This window comes from Schistocerca nitens, chromosome 7 (assembly GCF_023898315.1).
Source record: "Schistocerca nitens isolate TAMUIC-IGC-003100 chromosome 7, iqSchNite1.1, whole genome shotgun sequence".
Classification (NCBI taxonomy): Eukaryota; Metazoa; Arthropoda; class Insecta; order Orthoptera; family Acrididae; genus Schistocerca; species Schistocerca nitens.
Window position 1 is genome coordinate 459,365,953 of NC_064620.1, and position 20,207 is coordinate 459,386,159.

Here is a 20,207-nt window from a genome sequence, read left to right on the forward strand (position 1 = left end):
CCAAACTTGGCCCCTGCAGACTTTTTCCCATTTCCTAATTTGGAAACACCATCGAAAGGATGAAGATTTGCAATGGAAAACGAGATTAAAAAAAAATCATAGATGCGTGATCCAGCTGGAGGTGTACCAAGACTGCTTCTAGAAGGGGAAACGGTATTGGGAGTGGTATATCAATTGTGGAGGAGAGTATTTCAAAGGAGAGTATTTCGAAGGAGACCATGCACAATGAGTACAAAGTAAGCGTAGAAAAATTTTGTGGACAATGTTCTGGAATTTTCTGAACAGACCTCATACATGATAAAACATCAGCGAAAAAAGAATTGCAACAGTTACATAAAATGTACAGGGTAAAAGTGCACCAAGAAAACACTCAGTGAAAAATACTGATAAAATTATATAAAATGCATATTGTAAAAAACAAAGAAGACTAGAACTCACAAAATATATGTAATACACTCACAGGTAAAACCTAATCTGGATCTGTCAAACACAGATACAAAGTATGTGATCTACATTACTTGATGGGATTTGAGTGCAAACTGACTAAATGTACCCATGAAAGTATTAAGTAAAAAACACTGCTAGATGGCAACAAATAAAATATGTGGACATACAGCTGTTCAGTAGAATGATTTACAAAAGATGCATAATGCAGTATCCATAAATGCATATACAAAAAGTTATGACCATTGTATGGCAAATGTAGAGCATGAGCTAAGACAAAATTATAAAGTTACATGCAAAATTCCAGGAAGAGTATTTATTTACATAACAGTCTTGCAGAGACAATCATTAGTGTACTATAAAACACAAAATAAAATAAAAAAATTAAAAAAATACAAGGACATGAATACAAGAGATGAATGTGTACTTAATATACAGCTCATGATAAATATGAAACATTAGCCTCTGCATCAAACCTTGAGAGCCCACACAAAAGGTAAAGTGTAGTGACAATATGTTGTGACACACACTATGTGATCAAAAGTATCTGGACACATGGCTTAAACTAACTAACAAGTTCATGGCACCTCCATCTGTAATGCTAGAATTCAATATGGTGTTGGCCTACCCTTAGCCTTGATGACAGCTTCCGCTCTTGCAGGCATACGTTCAATCAGGTGCTAGAAGGTTTGTTGGGGAATGACAGCCCATTCTTTGGAGTGCTGCACTGAGGAGAGGTATCAACGTCGGTGGGTGAGACCTGGCACAAAGTCGGCATTCCAAAACATACCAAAGGTATTCTATAGGATTCAAGACAATACTCTGAGCTGGCCAGTCCATTACAGGGGCGTTATTGTCAAGTAACCATTCCACCACTGGCTGTGATTTTATGAACAGGTGCTCGATTGTGTTGAAGATGTAATCGCCATCCCTGAATTGCTCAACAGAGGGAAGCAAGAAGGTGCTTCAAACATCAATTTAGGCCTGTGATATGATAGTGCCAATGAAAAACACGACCACACCATAACACTACAGCCTCCGAATTTTACTGTTGGCACTACACACGCTGACAGATAACACTCACCGGGCATTCGCTACACCCACACCCTGCCATCGGATTGCCAAGTTGTGTACTGTGATTCGTCACTCCACACAACATTTTTACACTGTTCAATTGTCCAATGTTTACGCTCCTTACACCAAGTAAGGCATCATTTGGCATTTATTGGCATGATGTGTAATGGGCAGCCGCTCGACCATAAAATCCAAGTATTCTCACCTCCCACTAACTGTCATAGTACTTGCAGTGGATCCTGATGCAGTTTGGAATTCCTGTGTGATGGTCTGAAAAGATGTCTTCCTATTACACATTACGAACTCCTTCAACTGTCGATGGTCTCTGTCAGTCAATAGACGAGGTCGGCCTGTACGCTTTTGTGCTGTACGTGTCCCTTCATGTTTCCACTTCACTATTGCATTGGAAACAGTGGACCTAGGAATGTTTAGGAGTGTGGAAATCTCATGTAGAGACGTATGACACAAGTGACATCCTATCACCTGACCACATTCAAAGTCTGCGAGTTCTGCAGAGTGCCCATCCTGCTCTCTCACGATGTCTAATGGCTACTGAGGTCACTGGTATGGAGTACCTGGCAGTAGGTCGCAGCACAATGCACCTAATATGAAAAACACATGTTTTGGGGGGTGCCCAGATACTTTTGATCACATAGTGTATACGCCTTCAGAGGCAGCACAAAGTATGAATATTTCAAAAATGTTAACTGTTGTCACATAATTATCTTATGGCCAGCTAACCATGAAGAATATGGTGGTTGCACTTCATATTATCTAACAGGTAATATACAGAAACATGCTCGCTGTCTAATAACAAGTGAACTATGGAAAATTCCACACTTAAAACACCACTATGACCCACAGATACTTTCCGAAAATATTGCAGAGCTACGATAAATAATTAATATACCAGTATAAACTGCTTCCTGTCAAGTGACAGATCAAGTACACAGGTACAGTAAAGGACCTTAAGTATATTTTCACAAAAGCAAATCTGTTGGGTGCATAGTGGCATTATACAATAAAACTGTGTACTAATTATAGTGAGCACATACAATAAATAAAGAAGACAAAAAGAAAGTTACACAAGGAACACATTTCTGATGTTAATTAATCAAAAGAACACAAATTTACTGTAAATGAAAGTCGTGTAAGAAAATATTGTCTTGAGTCACCATCTATCAGACACCAGACATTTTCTGTGGCAATGGCTATAGATGTTTCTAGAACAAGAACCAGTTTTTAGGGAAATCTGTTTGTTCATTTAATATTTCGGAAGGAAGTTTTTTCTTATTAACATAAATTCCTAACTCTTCTAACATATCAAGAAATTGCCCTTTAGGTTCATTGTGTAAAGTTCTTAAATTTTTGTGAAAATCATCAATAGTACGGTTATTCTGTATAAATGCTTTTTAATGCTACCTTCATTATTGTAGTGTGTATGTTGCCTAAATCTCTTCCTGAAAGACCTACCCGTCTGCCCCACATAATAGCTATCACTATCATTATAGTTGATATATCTAAAAACAAGGATGATGTGACTTACCAAACAAAAGTGCTGGCAGGTCGATAGACACACAAACACACACAAAGATACACACAAAATTCTAGCTTTCGCAACCAACGGTTGCTTCGTCAGGAAAGAGGGAAGGAGAGCGAAAGACGAAAGGATGTGGGTTTTAAGGGAGAGGGTAAGGAGTCATTCCAATCCCGGGAGCCGAAAGACTTACCTTAGGGGGAAAAAAAGGATGGGTATACACTCGCACACACACACATATCCATCCACACATATACAGACACAAGCAGACATCATTATAGTTGATTATATACATGCACAAACTTTCATATTTATCATTTTTGGCTTCTACCGACTGACCTAAATTATTCTCAAGCTTATCACTGGTCTGTAGCCCTATCATTATGTTCAGTTTTTTAAAATGGTTCATAGATCCTAAACATAATCACCATTATATGTCATACGTACCCTCACTCTTTTACTTTAAGCTTCTGGGCTACTTCATTTTCCAATTTGTCACACAAAATTCTGATTTCTTTGCTATTGTAACAATTATATTTTGCAATTGGCTCCAGTATGTTCGATTTGTCCTCAATATCTTATAACTTTAAGGGGAACTTTATTAATCTATTTAACACAGAATGAAAGTAGCCCCATTTATTTTTTTCTTGGATGACACTAACCTGCTGGTATGATAACATCAGAATAGGTTGTTTTTCTGAAAATGCCAAATGACAGACTGTCAGCAGCTGTGCGTACAGTATCAAGGAAATTTAAGGACTGTTTAATTTCATATTACACAGTGAATTGAATGCTCGGCTGTATAGTGTTAAGTTTTGCACTGCATCATTAATTAGATTAGGATCACCAATACCATAAAGCAGTGTCATCAACATATGATACAAATAATCATTTTCTTTCAGATTTCAGGGTATTCTTTACAGAAACAATTCTCAAAGTTATTCATGAAAATTTCGGCTATTGTGCTGGATAAGCTATTGTCCATTGAGAAACACCTTGATGATAAAATTTTCCACTACTTAAAGTAGTTAAAAGAAGAGGAGAATTCTAACATTTCCACCAATTCGATTATTTTGCATTGGCTCAGCTTGCTGTATTTTAATATACTGTGCTTGGTGATGTCTTGGGTTTCACGAACAGATATGCTTGTGTAAAGATTTACATGAAAAGAAGCCACCACTGAGTTTCTCTTATCTGATTTAGTCACGATAATCTTGTTGTCATATACAAGGTGGCTATTCCAACTTGAAATAATAATAATAATAATAATAATTCCCTGAGAATTCCAGGCATGAGGAGAAATGTGGTATCAAGAAGCTCCTGGTAAACTGATAGTGGCAGAGAGAGGAGGGGGTGGGAGGTGGCATACCGCAATAAATTTTCCTTTTCTCTCAGCTGAGGTTACTACCCATAAGCAGTAGTTTAACTGCAACTTTTAAAAAACTGGTAATTTATATGGAATAAGAGTGATATAATTAACACACTTTTAAATATTAAAGATTTTAAAATTTATGATTTATAAAACTCAATAAAATTAAATTTCACTGTGAAGAACACAAAATCTTCTGAAATTTTATGCTATTCTTGAAATTCTTTGAGACTTCCTTGATTTTTCCATGTAAAATGTAATTCCCTGAGAATCCCAAGTTTTCCATAAGAATTATTACCCTGATACAGTTTCTCATTGATTTGCCTTACTGTTTACAGTAAAACTAGAGCTCTAACAGAAGTCCTTCAACTCCATTCTCAAACTCTGAGGTTGCAACCACGACTGAATTCTCTCTGTAACTAGTGCTCTATGAATCCTTTTTGGCTTTTCCTATTGCCCTCTTTATATTTAACGCTATACCTGCTTGCTGACCTCTATCAAGTTTAGCAATATCACAGATAATTTTAATTTGGCAATAGTATTTTTAATTAGTATACTATTAATTTTAGGCAGAAAATTAGATTTTCACCCTTTGTGTAACAGATTAGATATGTCAACATTTACTTCTACATTAGTTAAATTTGTTATTCTGTCAGTAAAACATGGTAAGTTTCAATTTATCTACAGTGTGTTTCCTGAAGAGCATGCAAAAATTTAACAGGACATAGAGGATGCTCCACTGAACAATTTGAGGTATGGAACCAAGGTGCTGCACAAACCATCTTAAGGAGCTAATAAGAATAAAATCATTTTGCTGCGTATTTTTTATTTACATTAGTAAACAGCAAATACTACCACTGACACAAAGAGTGTACCATTTGTATTATATCTCACAAAATGTGTTGAAACTTACAGCCAATTAGGTGCTTGCCTTGTGTCATACCAGCCTCACTTTCAGCTGATGTTAATCATGGATGCATCCTCACAAAGTTCTCGGATGGTTCTGTCTCATAAGTAAGAGGATACAATGGAGAGGCCAATGTAATTTATGCCAAAGATGTTTACTCTGATTCATAGCATTACTCTCACCTCAAAAATGGTTCAAATGGTTCTAAGCACTATGGGACTTAACATCTGAGGTCATCAGTCCCCTAGACTTAGAACTACTTAAACCTAACTAACCTAAGGACATCACACACATCCATGTCCAAGGCAGGATTCGAACCTGCGACCGTAGCAGCAGCGCTGTTCTGGACTGAAGTGCCTAGAACCGCTCGGCCACAGCAGTCAGCTCTCCCCTCAAAAAGGAAGCATTGCTCACCATTTCTGCTGTCCTTAAATAGTGCTGCTTTTTTTGTGGTTGCAAATTTTCTCTTCTCATCAACCATATGGACCATTGCCTTCATCAATGGGATCTGTATTTGGTGAATTAACAAATTTCCATTTATTATCTCACTTCCACACAGAATTCTAAGGCAGATGCACTATGTCCCCTTCTCACAAGCCTCGAGCCTGAATTTGAACACCAAGAAACATTTTGTTTCCAGCTATGCTGTCTAAGCATAGCGGAACAGTCACTCAACAGATAAGGTCCTGGGAAGTTGCTACAGCATCTCAGCACAACCCGCTTCTTCAATGGGTCCTGCAATATGTCCAATAGGGTTGACTTCCCAAGATCTTCGGTGCAGAGCCACCTGGCTTTCACTGTCTCCCCCCCCCCCCTCCCTCCCCCCAAAAATCAGCAACAACTTCAGGTCCAGGGTCCAGGTTCTAGGATGAAGCAACTGGTACAGCACTATGTCTATTGGCCTTCTAAGGACGATGATTTTGCACAAGTGGTGTGACAGTGTGCTAACTGTCAGACATACCAACTCATACCATCCCTGTCCTTGCCATGGCCAGTGCCAACGCAGCTGTGAGACAGTGTCTATGCCAAAATTGTGGGCCTTTTCTTGGGGTTCATGTAGTTAATCACTGTGACCTCCTTCTCTCACTTCCTGTATGTAATCAGCCAACAGCAGCAGCCATGGTAAGAGTTTTGGTGCAGATCATCACAATAGAGCGTGCACCCTGCATGCTGGTGACTGATTCACAGAGGCCATTTTACAAAGTTTTTGCACCCACAATTGTATTCAACATCTTCATTCAATCCTGCCTCAAACTGGCTGGCACAACAGTATTTTTGTACCTTTAAGATGTAAATGCAGAAAGTTTTAGCATCTCCTAAATCGACTTCTGGTCTAGACACTCCCTACATTCTTACAGGTGCACATTCGTCATTCGTTGAAGCCTGAGGCAGCTCTTTCGTGTATGACCTCACAAGACCCTTCTCAATCTCTTGTGACAACCGAACACAAAGCACAAACAACCATGCTATTCTGTGTGGGTACACATGTTTTGGCAACCTCTGGGATGAATACAACAATCTGTAGCAGACCAACAGAAGTGAGTGACAGGTGGTGTTGTGAGCTACACCAAGTGGGATGCTGCACCGACAACACAATCGACTCGGGTTTTGGCATCTCTGGCAGTGGTCTCCATCTTTCAGGTGTCCACCTTTGCAGCTACAGCAAGATTTCCTCCACTCCTGCATCTTGGGGGAGGGCTGCCTGGCACTTCCTTCCCACAAGCTGTGGACAACTCATATATGTCAATTTGGCTTCACAGCTGGCTGAATCACTGACCAAGCCGCATCCTGCAGCAGGTTTGGCTCATTCCCAGATATCTCCAGGCCCATGCAAGATGCTACAGATCCAGTATCAGCAACCTTCTGCTGTGTTGTCCTCTGCATGGTCACGTACATTCCACCTCTACCCACTGGTTTGAGAGGGAAAAGAATTTAGTAACTCCACTACATGCTCAAAAAATGATACAAACACACTGATATGTATAACAGCACACACATCTGGTGAGGGTACCTACAGCTGGAACATGACACTGTCATGGACTGATTGCATGGGTGTCCACAGAGGGCCAAATGAAAAGCCACCCGACAGCTGCCTCTGTCTCATTATACTCTTGTTCAACTACCACTACAAGTGGACCCCAAAACCCCTGTATTTACCATCTGTTTTTTGGGTGTCCACAGAGGGCCAAATGAAAAGCCACCCAACGGTTGCCTCTGTCTCATTATACTCTTGTTCAACTACCACTACAAGTGGACCCCAAAACCCCTGTATTTACCATCGTTTAGTGCAAGTTTTCACCACCTTATGCGTGGATGGAAATTTGCTTATGAAATACCGGACAACCAGCTATTTATACTATTCGGAGCACACTCTGTATAGTTTATATTTTCACTGATCAACTTTTCTCCACCACAGTTTCTGCCTGAGCCATGGACAAATTTGTTATTTGCTTGTCGCAGAGGTAACAAAATGTGTGAAGATATACTTCAGCAGCATTGCTAAAAAATTCAACAGACATTTCCAGACATAATTGTTACCCACCAAGGACAAGCGACAGCAAACAAACTCAATGATGTTCATGCCAACAATTGAGAGAGAGGTGACACAAGTAGTACGAGAGAGATGACACAAGTAGTACCCACATTAAAACATAAAAAAATAGACAGCTCTCAACGAAACCCCAGTTTGCATCCTCAAAGAGTGCAAAAATACCAAAAGGAAGAAGTCTATGTCATAATTTTGAGACTACAATTGTTGCAGCAAAATCCAACAGCATCCTTGCGGCAGCCAACCAGCATGACAACAGCACAGTGCAGTGGCCAGTCAGCTGGCTATGCCCTGACTATGCAGATACTCACTGCTACATCAACTAGCCCATGCATGACATATTGGTAATGTAGGGCCAACCTTTTCACCTCGGAGTAGCACTTTTGCAACCTATGTCCCCATTTATTTGCTGGATGTATTCCAGTCTCTTTCTTCCTTGACAGTTTTTACCCTCTACAGCTCCCCGTACTACCATGGAAGTTATTCCCTAATGTCTTAACATATGTCATGGCTCAGTCATGGGTAAAGCACATGGCTGACTTTGGTTTATTGATCGAATACTGGTGAAGTGCAATCAGACTACAAAGGAGACTGCTTAGAAATCATTTGTGTGACCCATCCTAGAATACTGCTCAAGTGTATGAGACCCATGCCAAATATGACTAACAGGGGACATTGAACGTATACAGAGAAGGCCAGGACGAATGGACACAAATTTGTTTAATCCATGGGAGAGTGTCACAGAGATACTGAAAAAACTGAACTGGCAGGCTCTTGAAGACAGACATAAACTATACCGAGAAAGTCTATTAATAAAGTTTCAAGAACTGGCTTTAAATGAGGACTCTAGGAGTATACTACAATCCGCTACTTATCATTCACATAGGGATCGTGGGGATAAGATTAGAATAAGTACTGCACATACAGAGGCATTCAAACAATCATTCTTCCTGCGCTCCACACATAAATGGAACTGGAAGAAACCCTAGTAATTGGTACAATGGGATCACCCTGTCCCTTCTTCTTGTCAGTGTTTTCCACATACTCCTTTCCTTGCCTTTTCTGTGGAGAACTTTCACACTTTGTGGGGCGGCGGGTAGGAAAATATGTTGCTGTTATATAAATATTTGTAGAATGTAGAAACACTTCCTGGCCGAATAACCATATGTGCGGCGGCGGGTGAAATTATTGTTCTTAAAAATGTTCCTATTATTTTTGCTGTTGTTTGCCGTTCTCAACACTGGCTCTCTAACTACAATATTGGCTACCAGAAAGTGATTAGCAAAACGTGAAGCCTGTAATTAGAATTCCTAGTGCACACTTCATCTGAGAATACACTTATAGTTACAGCTTATAGCTCTGAGGAATTAGGAGATTGTCCGGGATTTATAATCAAAAACGATTTTCTAAAATAGTTGAGTATATTCTGAAAGTCACAGATGAAAAACAAAAGAATCCACACAACCTAACTAACAGAGCTGTTCAGAGTCTAATGCGCTGATGCAACTATAATTGTCCAAATTGAATATTTAAATGAATGCTCGCCATAATTTGATGATTAGGTTCATCAAACGCCACGCTAAATAATGGTAGAATGTTTGTCCCGCGACGGCACGTGAAAATACGACATACGCAAACTGAAGCTAGATAATGAAAATCATCCCAGAATTAACACTTCACTCGAAAATGATTTCATGGTTACGCGTATCTCGAGTAACTTAATACGGCATCCGAGGCTGTTTGTAGCAATGATACCAACGCGACGCGACACGACTCCCGACACATATGGCGTGCTATTCAGCGTCTGGAAAGAACTGGGGCCTTCTTCCTCGCGCAGCGTTCTTATATATAAAGCCGCGGTGCGGACGGCTAAGGGAACGCCTGATCAAATCGGCTCTCCCGACTAGCCGCTGGGCTAGTAATGCACCACATTAAGTTATTGAATAAATCATAGCTTCTTTTGCTGATGGCCGATGAAGCTCTCAATATAAATGTGTATTCAACACACAGGTAAGTAATCATAATAAAAGTTTGACGTGGCTAAGTTAAATATTTTGGGCGAGAGAATTAATTTAATTACACTGCACGCAGTAGATGAGCTCTGAACTGGCCCTTTGGAGATACGCTATCGCTATAGTTTTATAGGTATTCAAATGAAACTTCTCACATCCTTATGGTGATAGCGGATCTCCAACCTACTTAAATATAAACATCCTAGCCTTATTTATTAGCCTACTTAATCTATCTTGCTTCCTTAAGTTTTAAGACGAAAACCAGAAAATCATGAATGTCCACTAAAATTTTAATTTGTGAAATCCAAAGTACTATTTTTATTAAATAATTATGAAAAATGAATCTAATTATCAATTTTTAATTTTCTAGCTCTTTTCTGTTGCGCCAATGATTTTTACAGAAAAATGTCCAATTTTCGAAAATGGCTAAAGTTATCGAACTGATATTCAACACAAGTTAATTTAGTATTACTCCAGACATGCTAGAAATGTTTTAGGTTATTTGCTCGATTTTTAAAGTATTGCGCAACATTTATGACGTCAGAGCTAGTTACAGCGGAGTGGCTGGCACACAATGGAAAGACTGATGTGAATTTACTTCAGTGTGAGTAGGCTGCTTCCCTACAACTTCTAATCTTATCAGTCCACCTAATTTTCAACATTGTTCTGTAGCGCCACATATCAAATGCTTTGATTCTCTTGTGTTCCAGTTTTCCCACTAACCATGATTCACTACCATGTTTTGCTCAAATGTACATTCTTAGAAATTCCTTTCTCAAATTAAGGGAAACGTTTGCTATCCGCACACTTTTCTTGGCTAGGAATGCTCTTTTTGCCAGTGCTATTCTCCTTGCTTCATCTATCAGAGGTTATTCAACAACATGAGACACATCTTCATCAGGTCTTTAGCACACTGGACAAGTCAGATATTGCTGTGAACAAGGACACATGGCAGAGTTCAGTGACATTATTGGGACATTCAGTGACACACACAAGATCAGACCTATAGCATAGAGAGAGCTGAACTTATTAAACAGACACCATGACCTACCACATTCCAAGAACACAAAGGTTCCTGGAGATGATTAATTTTTACAGTCTACATATCCCACAAGCTGCACAGACTCCAGGTACCTTTAATCAATGCTCTGAAAAGTAAAAATACTAAGGAAAAACAGTCTTTACAATGGGCAACAGAAATGCTACATGCATTCTAGCCTATCAAAGAATTCTTATAAAATGTCATCACCCTGACTTATCCTTCCCTCTCAGCTCCTTTATCCACTACGTCAGACTAGAGAGAGAGAGAGAGAGAGAGAGAGAGAGAGAGAGAGAGAGAGAGAGAGAGATGTTGGTGCAGTTTTGCAACACGGGTTAATGGACAACGTTCCCTGTGATTCTTTCATGTACACTGATTAAGGTGCAGAAATTACAGCCAGGTTGTGACAGTGAACTTTTGGTGCTATATGAAGCAGTGAAGAACTTTAAAGAGGATGTCAAGGGACGTCCCTTTGCAATTTTGACTGACCGTCAGCCTTTAATTCACACGAGATGTAATTTGTGTAGTAACTTTGTGCCCCATCGTTTCAGTCACTTTGACTACACTGGACAGTTTAAATCGGTGTTCGTCACACGAATGAGGTGGAAAATGTTGTTTTGGATTACCTGTCATGCACCTGCAGAGTTAGAGTTCATTGACTGCTTTCAGGGAATTGGCTCACGAGTAGGAACAAGACCAACAGTTAGCAGCATTGAAGATGACACTGACATGACACTGAATTTGGAATATATCCAGGTCCCATAAAATAACTTACTTCTGTGGTGCAATACCTAGCGGGACAAGTTGCATCTTCTGGTCCCGGTCAAATTAAGCTTTCATCCCAGCACAAAATTAGTGGCTGAGCACTTGGTGTGGCTAGGTGTTAAAGCTGATTGCAGGCAATGGACACAAACCTGTCCCACGTGCCAATGCAGCAAGATAATGTGCCACACTTTTCTGCAACTGGTAAAATTTGATGTGACTAAAAGTGGACTACAAAATGTCCACCCAGACTTGGTTGGTCCACTACCTGAGTTGAATGGGTTCTAATATATTTTATCCGCTATTGCTGGATGATACAACGGTTGGAAGCTGTACCTTTATACGACATGACAGCCGAATCTATTGCTTTGGCCTCCATGCACATGTGGATTGCTCGTTTTGGTTGCCTGTCATAAATTACTACCAGCCAAGGGCATCAGTTTGAGTTGCATCTATTCAAAGAAGTAAAATCTGCAGTGTGTAGGAGGAGGAGGAGGAGGAGGCACACTCTGTGGTGACACAGACCTGCAGAAAAGGTGAAGCACGCAAAATTGAGCTCCAAGAACAACATGTGTGTAACTTGTTTTTTCCTTTTATTCTTGGTCTCTTGTCTAGTTTGTTTTGGATTGTCTGTGCTAATGCATATTTCTCATGTCAGGTGTATGAAAAACCTACAAATGTATGACTAACAGGACCTTACAAACTCCCAAACAGGTTGACAGATGCAGGTATTGTCAGTTAGTATCAAATGGGAACAGCAGCTGATTTTTCAGCCCTTTTCTCCTAAACGTCTGTGAACACCTCACACAGACATTTAAAGGACACTGGATTGGCCAGGGAGGTCCAGTAAGTTGACCAGTTCATTCCCTTGACCTTAATTGAACTGATTTGTAGTTGTGGGAACATGTGAAATCTTTGGTGTATGCAAAATGTAAAAACACTAGTAGAGCATGTCACCAATGCCTGCCAGCCCATCTGTGACCAACCTGCAGTTTTTTGTAGAGTGTTTAACTCCCAAAGATGTTGGGACAGACATATGCGTTACTATGTATGGACATCATATTGAGCACCTCCTTTAGTGATGGCTCACAAGAGCAGTTTGTATGTCATACCAAGCAAATTAAATTAAAAGCTCTGTTATCACAGTAAAAGAATAATGTGTTCTCACTTGTTTACTGCATTCTGTATGTTGTTCATAATAGCAAGGATCTTCCAGTAGAAGAGATGTGTTTCACAGTAATGAACATTAGCAAGTGTTCATATATCTTATGGTAGGAATTTTATAGCACATCTTTGCTGACACTTTTTTTTTGTTAGCGTCCCTTTTACCACCTCTCAAAATACAAAATATGGAATTCCTTTTTTTACACCTTATATACCATCGGTACTCAACCTGGTCCCTACCGCACACTAGTGGGTGTTCCAGCTTTTGTGGTAGGCAGTAGGTGGTTTTAACCCTGCACATGGACTGACAGTTGACATGAATGTATTTTTTCCTTTCCTTTCAATCTCTTCAGACCCAGGAATCACATGACCCAAGTACCTTCCTGCTATTAGCAATACTACATTACTACTTTGTTTCGCTTGGACTAGAGCAGCAGTGGTGGGATGGTCCTGAATTGAGGACTGCCAGTTCCACATGAGCAGTAGCGTTAAATAGAACTTTCATTGTTGCCTTTAGGAGACACAGTAAAAGGGAAGCCTTATTATAGTTTATTCTCAAGGGAATTCCTATTATTGCAGGGTTAACAACATTTCAAAAATAAATAAATAAATAAATAAGTAAAATCTGACCTGAAGTATTTGGCAGATAATTATTATTATATGCTGTATAATAGAGGGAAACATTCCACGTGGGAAAAATATATCTAAAAACAAAGATGATCTAACTTACCAAACGAAAGCGCTGGCATGTTGATAGACATACAAACAAACACAAACATACACACAAAATTCAAGCTTTCACAACCATCGGTTGCTTCATCAGGAAAGAGGGAAGGAGAGGGAAAGATGAAAGGATGTGGGTTTTAAGGGAGAGGGTAAGGAGTCATTCCAATCCCGGGAGTGGAAAGACTTACCTTAGGGGGAAAAAAGGACATGTATACACTCACAGATACAAGCTGGATCTTGGCTATAATACATTTGCTATGAACCATGGACCTTGCCGTTGGTGGGGAAACTTGCGTGCCTCAACGATACAGATAGCCGTACCACAGGTGCAACCACAATGGAGGGGTATCTGTTGAGAGGCCAGCCAAACGTGTGGTCCTTAAAGAGGGGCAGCAGCCTCTTCAGTAGTTGCAGGGGCAACAGTCTGGATGATTGACTGATCTGGCCTTGTAACGCTAACCAAAACGGCCTTCCTGTTGTGGTACTGCAAACGGCTGAAAGCAAGGAGAAACTACAGCCGCAATTTTTCCCGAGGGCATGCAGCTTTACTGTAGCATCCTCTTGGGTAAAATATTCCGGAAGTAAAATAGTCCCCCATTCGGATCTCCGGGCGGGGACTACTCAAGAGGATGTCGTTATCAGCAGAAAGAAAACTGGCGTTCTACAGATAGGAGCGTGGAATGTCAGATCCCTTAATCGACCAGGTAGGTTAGAAAATTTAAAAAGGGAAATGGATAGGTTAAAGTTAGATATAGTGGGAATTAGTGAAGTTCGGTGGCAGGAGCAACAAGACTTTTGGTCAGGTGAATACAGGGTTATAAATACAAAACCAAATAGGGGTAATGCAGGAGTAGGTTTAATAATGAATAAAAAAATAGGAGTGCGGGTAAGCTACTACAAACAGCATAGTGAACGCATTATTGTGGCCAAGATAGACACAAAGCCCACGCTTACTATAGTAGTACAAGTATACATGCCAACTAGCTCTGCAGATGATGAAGAAATTGATGAAATAAATGAAATTATTCAGGTAGTGAAAGGAGACGAAAATTTAATAGTCATGGGTGACTGGAATTCAAGAGTAGGAAAAGGAAGAGAAGGAAACGTAGTAGGTGAATATGGATTAGGGATAAGAAATGAAAGAGGAAGTCACCTGGTAGAATTTTGCACAGAGCATAACTTAATCATAGCTAACACTTGGTTCAAGAATCATGAAAGAAGGTTGTATACATGAAAGAACCCTGCAGGTACTAAAAGGTTTCAGACAGATTATATAATGGTAAGACAGAGATTTAGGAACCAGGTTCTAAATTGTAAGACATTTCCAGGGGCAGATGTGGACCTCTGATCACAATCTATTGGTTATGAACTGTAGATTAAAACTGAAGAAACTGCAAAAAGGTGGGAATTTAAGGAGATGGGACCTGGATAAACTGAAAGAACCAGAGGTTGTAGAGAGTTTCAGGGAGAGCATAAGGGAACAATTGACAGGAATGAGAGAAAGAAATACAGTAGAAGAAGAATGGGTAGCTTTGAGGGATGAAATAGTGAAGGCAGCAGAGGATCAAGTTGGTAAAAAGACGAGGGCTAGTAGAAATCCTTGGGTAACAGAAGAGATAATGAATTTACTTGATGGAAGTAGAAAATACAAAAATGCAGTAAATGAAGCAGGCAAAAAGGAATTCAAACATCTCATAAATGAGATCGACAGGAAGTGCAAATTGGCTAAGCAGGGATGGCTAGAGGACAAATGTAAGGATGTAGAGGCTTATCTCACTAGGGGTAAGATAGATACTGCCTACAGGAAAATTAAAGAGACCTTTGGAGAAAAGAGGACCACTTGCATGAATATCAAGAGCTCAGATGGAAACCCAGTTCTAAGCAAAGAGGGGAAAGCAGAAAGGTGGAAGGAGTATATAGAGGGTCTATACAAGGGCGATGTACTTGAGGACAATATTATGGAAATAGAAGAGGATGTAGATGAAGATGAAATGGGAGATATGATACTGCATGAAGAGTTTGACAGAGCACTGTAAGACCTGAGTCGAAACAAGACCCCGGGAATAGACAACATTCCATTAGAACTACTGATAGCCTTGGGAGAGTCAGCCCTGACAAAATCTACCATCTGGTGAGCAAGATGTATGAGACAGGCAAAATACCCTCAGACTTCAAGAAGAATATAATAATCCCAATCCCAAAGAAAGCAGGTGTTGACAGATGTGAAAATTACCAAACTATCAGTTTAATAAGTCACAGCTGTAAAATACTAACGCGAATTCTTTACAGACGAATGGAAAAACTGGTAGAAGCCAACCTCGGGGAAGATCAGTTTGGATTCCGTAGAAATGTTGGAACACGTGAGGCAATACTGACCCTACGACTTATCTTAGAAGAAAGATTAAAGAAAGGCAAACCTACATTTCTAGCATTTGTAGACTTAGAGAATGCTTTTGACAATGTTGACTGGAATACTCTCTTTCAAATTCTGAAGGTGGCAGGGGTAAAATACAGGGAGCGAAAGGCTATTTACAATCTGTATAGAAAGCAGATGTCAGTTATAAGAGTCGAGCGACATGACACGGAAGCAGTGGTTGGGAAGGGAGTGAGACAGGGTTGTAGCCACTCCCCGATGCTATTCAATCTGTATATTGAGCAAGCAGTTAAGGAAAGAAAAGAAAAGTCGGAGTAGGCATTAAAATCCATGGAGAAGAAATAAAAACTTAAAGGTTCGCCGATGAAATTGTAATTCTGTCAGAGGCAGCAAAGGACTTGGAAGAGCAGTTGAACGGAATGGATAGTGTCTTGAAACGAGGGTATAAGATGAACATCAACAAAAGCAAAACGAGGATAATGGAATGTAGTCGAATTAAGTCGGGTGATGCTCAGGGAATTAGATTAGGAAATGACACACTTAAAGTAGTGAAGAAGTTTTGCTATTTGGGGAGCAAAATAACTGATGATGGTCGAAGTAGAGAGGATATAAAATGTAGACTGGCAATGGCAAGAAAAGCATTTCTGAAGAAGAGAAATTTGTTAACATTGAGTATAGATTTAAGTGTCAGGAAGTCGTTTCTGAAAGTATTTGTATGGAGTGTAGCCATGTATGGAAGTGAAACATGGACGATAAATAGCTTAGACAAGAAGAGAACAGAAGCTTTCGAAATGTGGTGCTACAGAAGAATGGTGAAGATTAGATGGGAAGATCATATAACTAATGGGGAGGTATTGAATAGGATTGGTGAGAAGAGAAGTTTGTGGCCCAACTTGACGAGAAGAAGGGATCGGTTGGTAGGACATGTTCTGAGGCATCAAGGGATCACCAATTTAGTACTGGAGGGCAGTGTAGAGGGTAAAACTCGTAGAGGGAGACCAAGAGATGAATACACTAAGCAGATTCAGAAGGATGTAGGTTGCATTAGGTACTGGGAGATGAAGAAGCTTGCACAGGATAGAGTAGCATTTAGAGCTGCATCAAACCAGTCTCAGAACTGAAGACCACAACAACAACATGCTGTTCATAGTAATTTAGTGAACTTCGCTACAAAAAATGTAACAGATCTAGGTAACATCATTTATAATTTGTTTAAATGAGATGTGTTTCTTTGTTTTTCTGTGAAAACTGCATTACGTTTCCCAGTTCTCCATTACTGTGTGATCAGCTAGCATTTACATTAAGGAAGGACAAATGATAAAATAATGACAGTCACCCTCTGACTAGCTTTTCACAGAACACTGTGAATTACACATGCTGAACACTTAAATTTGTTATTTTTAGACGAATGCAAGAGTCTGTAACTGTAAAAAACAAATCAAAAAATGTATCACCATTACGGAGATTCCAGAGATCTCTATAGGTACTTCCTCAATATATGAAGCATTATGTCTTAACATGTTTACTGCAAAGGAGCTCTAATAACAAATATTTCTTCATGATTTCTGTGTGGTAAGTGGGCAATAATGTATTTGTTATTGCTTATGGTATTTGGGCATATATAAAATTGCAATGGTTGTCATTAAATTTCTTATAGTGACGTGACATTTTCATTAACTGAAAACATCTTGTGAATTCTATTAGTGTGACATAACAATTACAAAAATTAATACTTACTTTACAGTAGTACAAAAGTAGATATGGAACTGGTGTCAAAGGTAAAACATCATAAATTATTAATTTGCAATATCCAGCTAAAATCATTTTACACATATTTGATCTCGTTTTTAGTTGGTCATCACCAGATGTTTCATTAAACGAATCTGAAACACAGACAATAAAAACACATCATATATGGAACAAAACAACAGAAATTGCTGAGCTGTTCAGAGGTACAGTCACTGACAAGTGATAATAAAACTTTTACAAGCACTACATAATGTACAATCAACAGCTTTTGAATGCCACAGCAAAGTGACTCGTGAAATATTATGACAGTCATTTAAAGAAATAAGTCATCCATATTCATGATGCCTAATGATTTTAAAAAAAATGATGTTGTAGTTGTTGTGCAATGATGACTGTAAAATTTTTCAGAACTTCTCAGTTGTTTATAAAGTAATTATGGTTATCATAAGGTATAACTATAAGTGGTGTCTCAGTATTGCCTATAAACTAAGTTCAAATTTTTCATTATTTTTTTGTTTTATTTTCATCTATTTAACTTTTTGTATAAATAGGCACTTACCATTCTTTCTCAAGTATATGTGTATTCTGTATAACAAATCAGGGATTACTACATTGTCCATTTTGAGTCAAACGTCAAATAAATCACATTGGCATTTGCAATAACATATGGGATTACAGAATAACAGATCTCTATTCTGATTGTATTTAGAATTTCATAGCAGATGGAACTCAACATGCAGTTAAACTGTCAGATGTATATGCAACTTTGGTCTTGCCTCAAGAGGTTGTTATATCACAGTTACTATTCACAAGAAACATAAAAAAATCGCAGGATAATGTTGGCAGATGTGTGAAGCTGTTTGTGTAATTGTGTAAGGTGTTCTGTGTTGTCAACACAGAAAAGTAGCCATACACACTGTACGGCGGCTTGTGGAGTACAGATGTAACATACTTCAATAAAGTTATGGCTGACACTTAAGCAATGTTTCTTCTGAGAAGACAGCAAAAATTGCCGCCTCTAAGGAGCAGTTCTTTCCAACTTATGAATTCTTTAGGTAGAATTACCAGGGACAATGTGTGGTATGTTGTTAATGTGAAAATGTGCAGTATACAGTTGATATGGTATGGCACAAGTACAGCTGTTATCTTGGCACTGCAGGTGGTACTGACATTGCTGGCCCATGCTTCCAGCTATCAGTACTATGGTCAGTGTGGATCTGTTCCTTAAAGAGTTAAGACACTGCACTGGTATTGCCCTTTTGTTCCAGTGTTGTGAGTGTGCAGGAATGAAATGGCTTCAAAGTGAACGGAGGAGGCTATTTCAATGGAGAAACAATTGGAAGCAGTAAACAGAATAGATGAAGCAGAATTGCTGAAGAACATAGCTCCTGAATATGGTATAGAAATATAAACTATGTCACACTGGAAGATGATATTGATGTAGATGCATGGTTACCAAATAACAGCGATGCTGTTTGAGGCACGATGATAGTGATGAAATTTGTATTGCCACCTGTTGTACTACAGAGAATGGCTGTGATGGTGAAGTGGACAACAAAAGCGGCATTTCAAGGGAAGAAATAATGCCTCATGTGGAGGGAACAATGCAGCTGAAAAAAACTAAAGGTTTACCTAGAGTGACAGCCGCAAACAACTCAAGTCGATCTGATGTTAGTGAACACTTACACAATTGTGGTGCTCTCAAATGCCACATAACTTTGAAACAAAAGAAACTTACACACAATTTCAGTAAATAAACATGAGCTGGATAAAGCAACTAAAGAGTGTAAGTGCCAAAAGAGTGTTTCTCATTAGTACCAAAATGAAAGGTTTGTAATGCTGCAGAGTATATTAGAGTTTTTGCATTAATTCGAATATTACCAGATTTTCTGGATTTTTAGTAATCTGGGTTACATCCAGTTCTACCTAGTCTGGATAACAAAGGCTGTTGTGCACATCTGTAGTGTAGAGGCTTGGGTGTAAAGGCTTGGTTGTACGGCCTCTATGGTGGCAGGTGAAGCTCGCTGTGATATGCTAGGACTCAGGGAAGTTCACTTCCCAGGTGAAGCTGCAGTGGTGTGGTGGCAGGTGTTAGACAGTGGCCCATCATGAAAAGATTGAATAAGTCTTTTATTCCTTAGTGTTTATGGTAGTGGCTTCATCATTGGGGAGGTAGTAAGCAGCCTCCATGATAGGCAACCATGGTTGGAGAATCATGCAGGAGTCAGCAAAAGGCCATCAGAAGCACAGCATATGGTGTCTTTTCTTGGGCACTGGCAGCTTACAGCAAGGTGCTTCTCTCAGCACGGCAGTGGCAGAAGTTGACTCAGTGATGGCGCCATGTCACTCACAGTAGCAAGACAGCAAATGGTCTGACCTGGTCCCTCTGCTCCATGCAGTGTGTACAGGAAGAGGCAGGGTCAAACCATGGCCTCCAGCATGGCTTATGACAGAGGTGTGTTCCTACACTGGGAGGTGGACAGCAACAGTATACACCAGCTC

At 39.6% G+C, this 20,207-nt stretch overlaps 1 protein-coding gene across 1 annotated transcript in view; it reads right to left on the bottom strand.

Annotated features, from left to right (window-relative positions):
• Nucleotides 1-20,207, bottom strand: part of LOC126195688 (cohesin subunit SA-2-like) — a 357,264-nt gene that overhangs the window by 121,583 nt on the left and 215,474 nt on the right. The window contains exon 12 of the mRNA XM_049934316.1: nt 17,694-17,839. Within this exon, the coding sequence (XP_049790273.1) occupies nt 17,694-17,839 (146 nt within the window). The remainder of the gene's footprint in view (nt 1-17,693; nt 17,840-20,207) is intronic.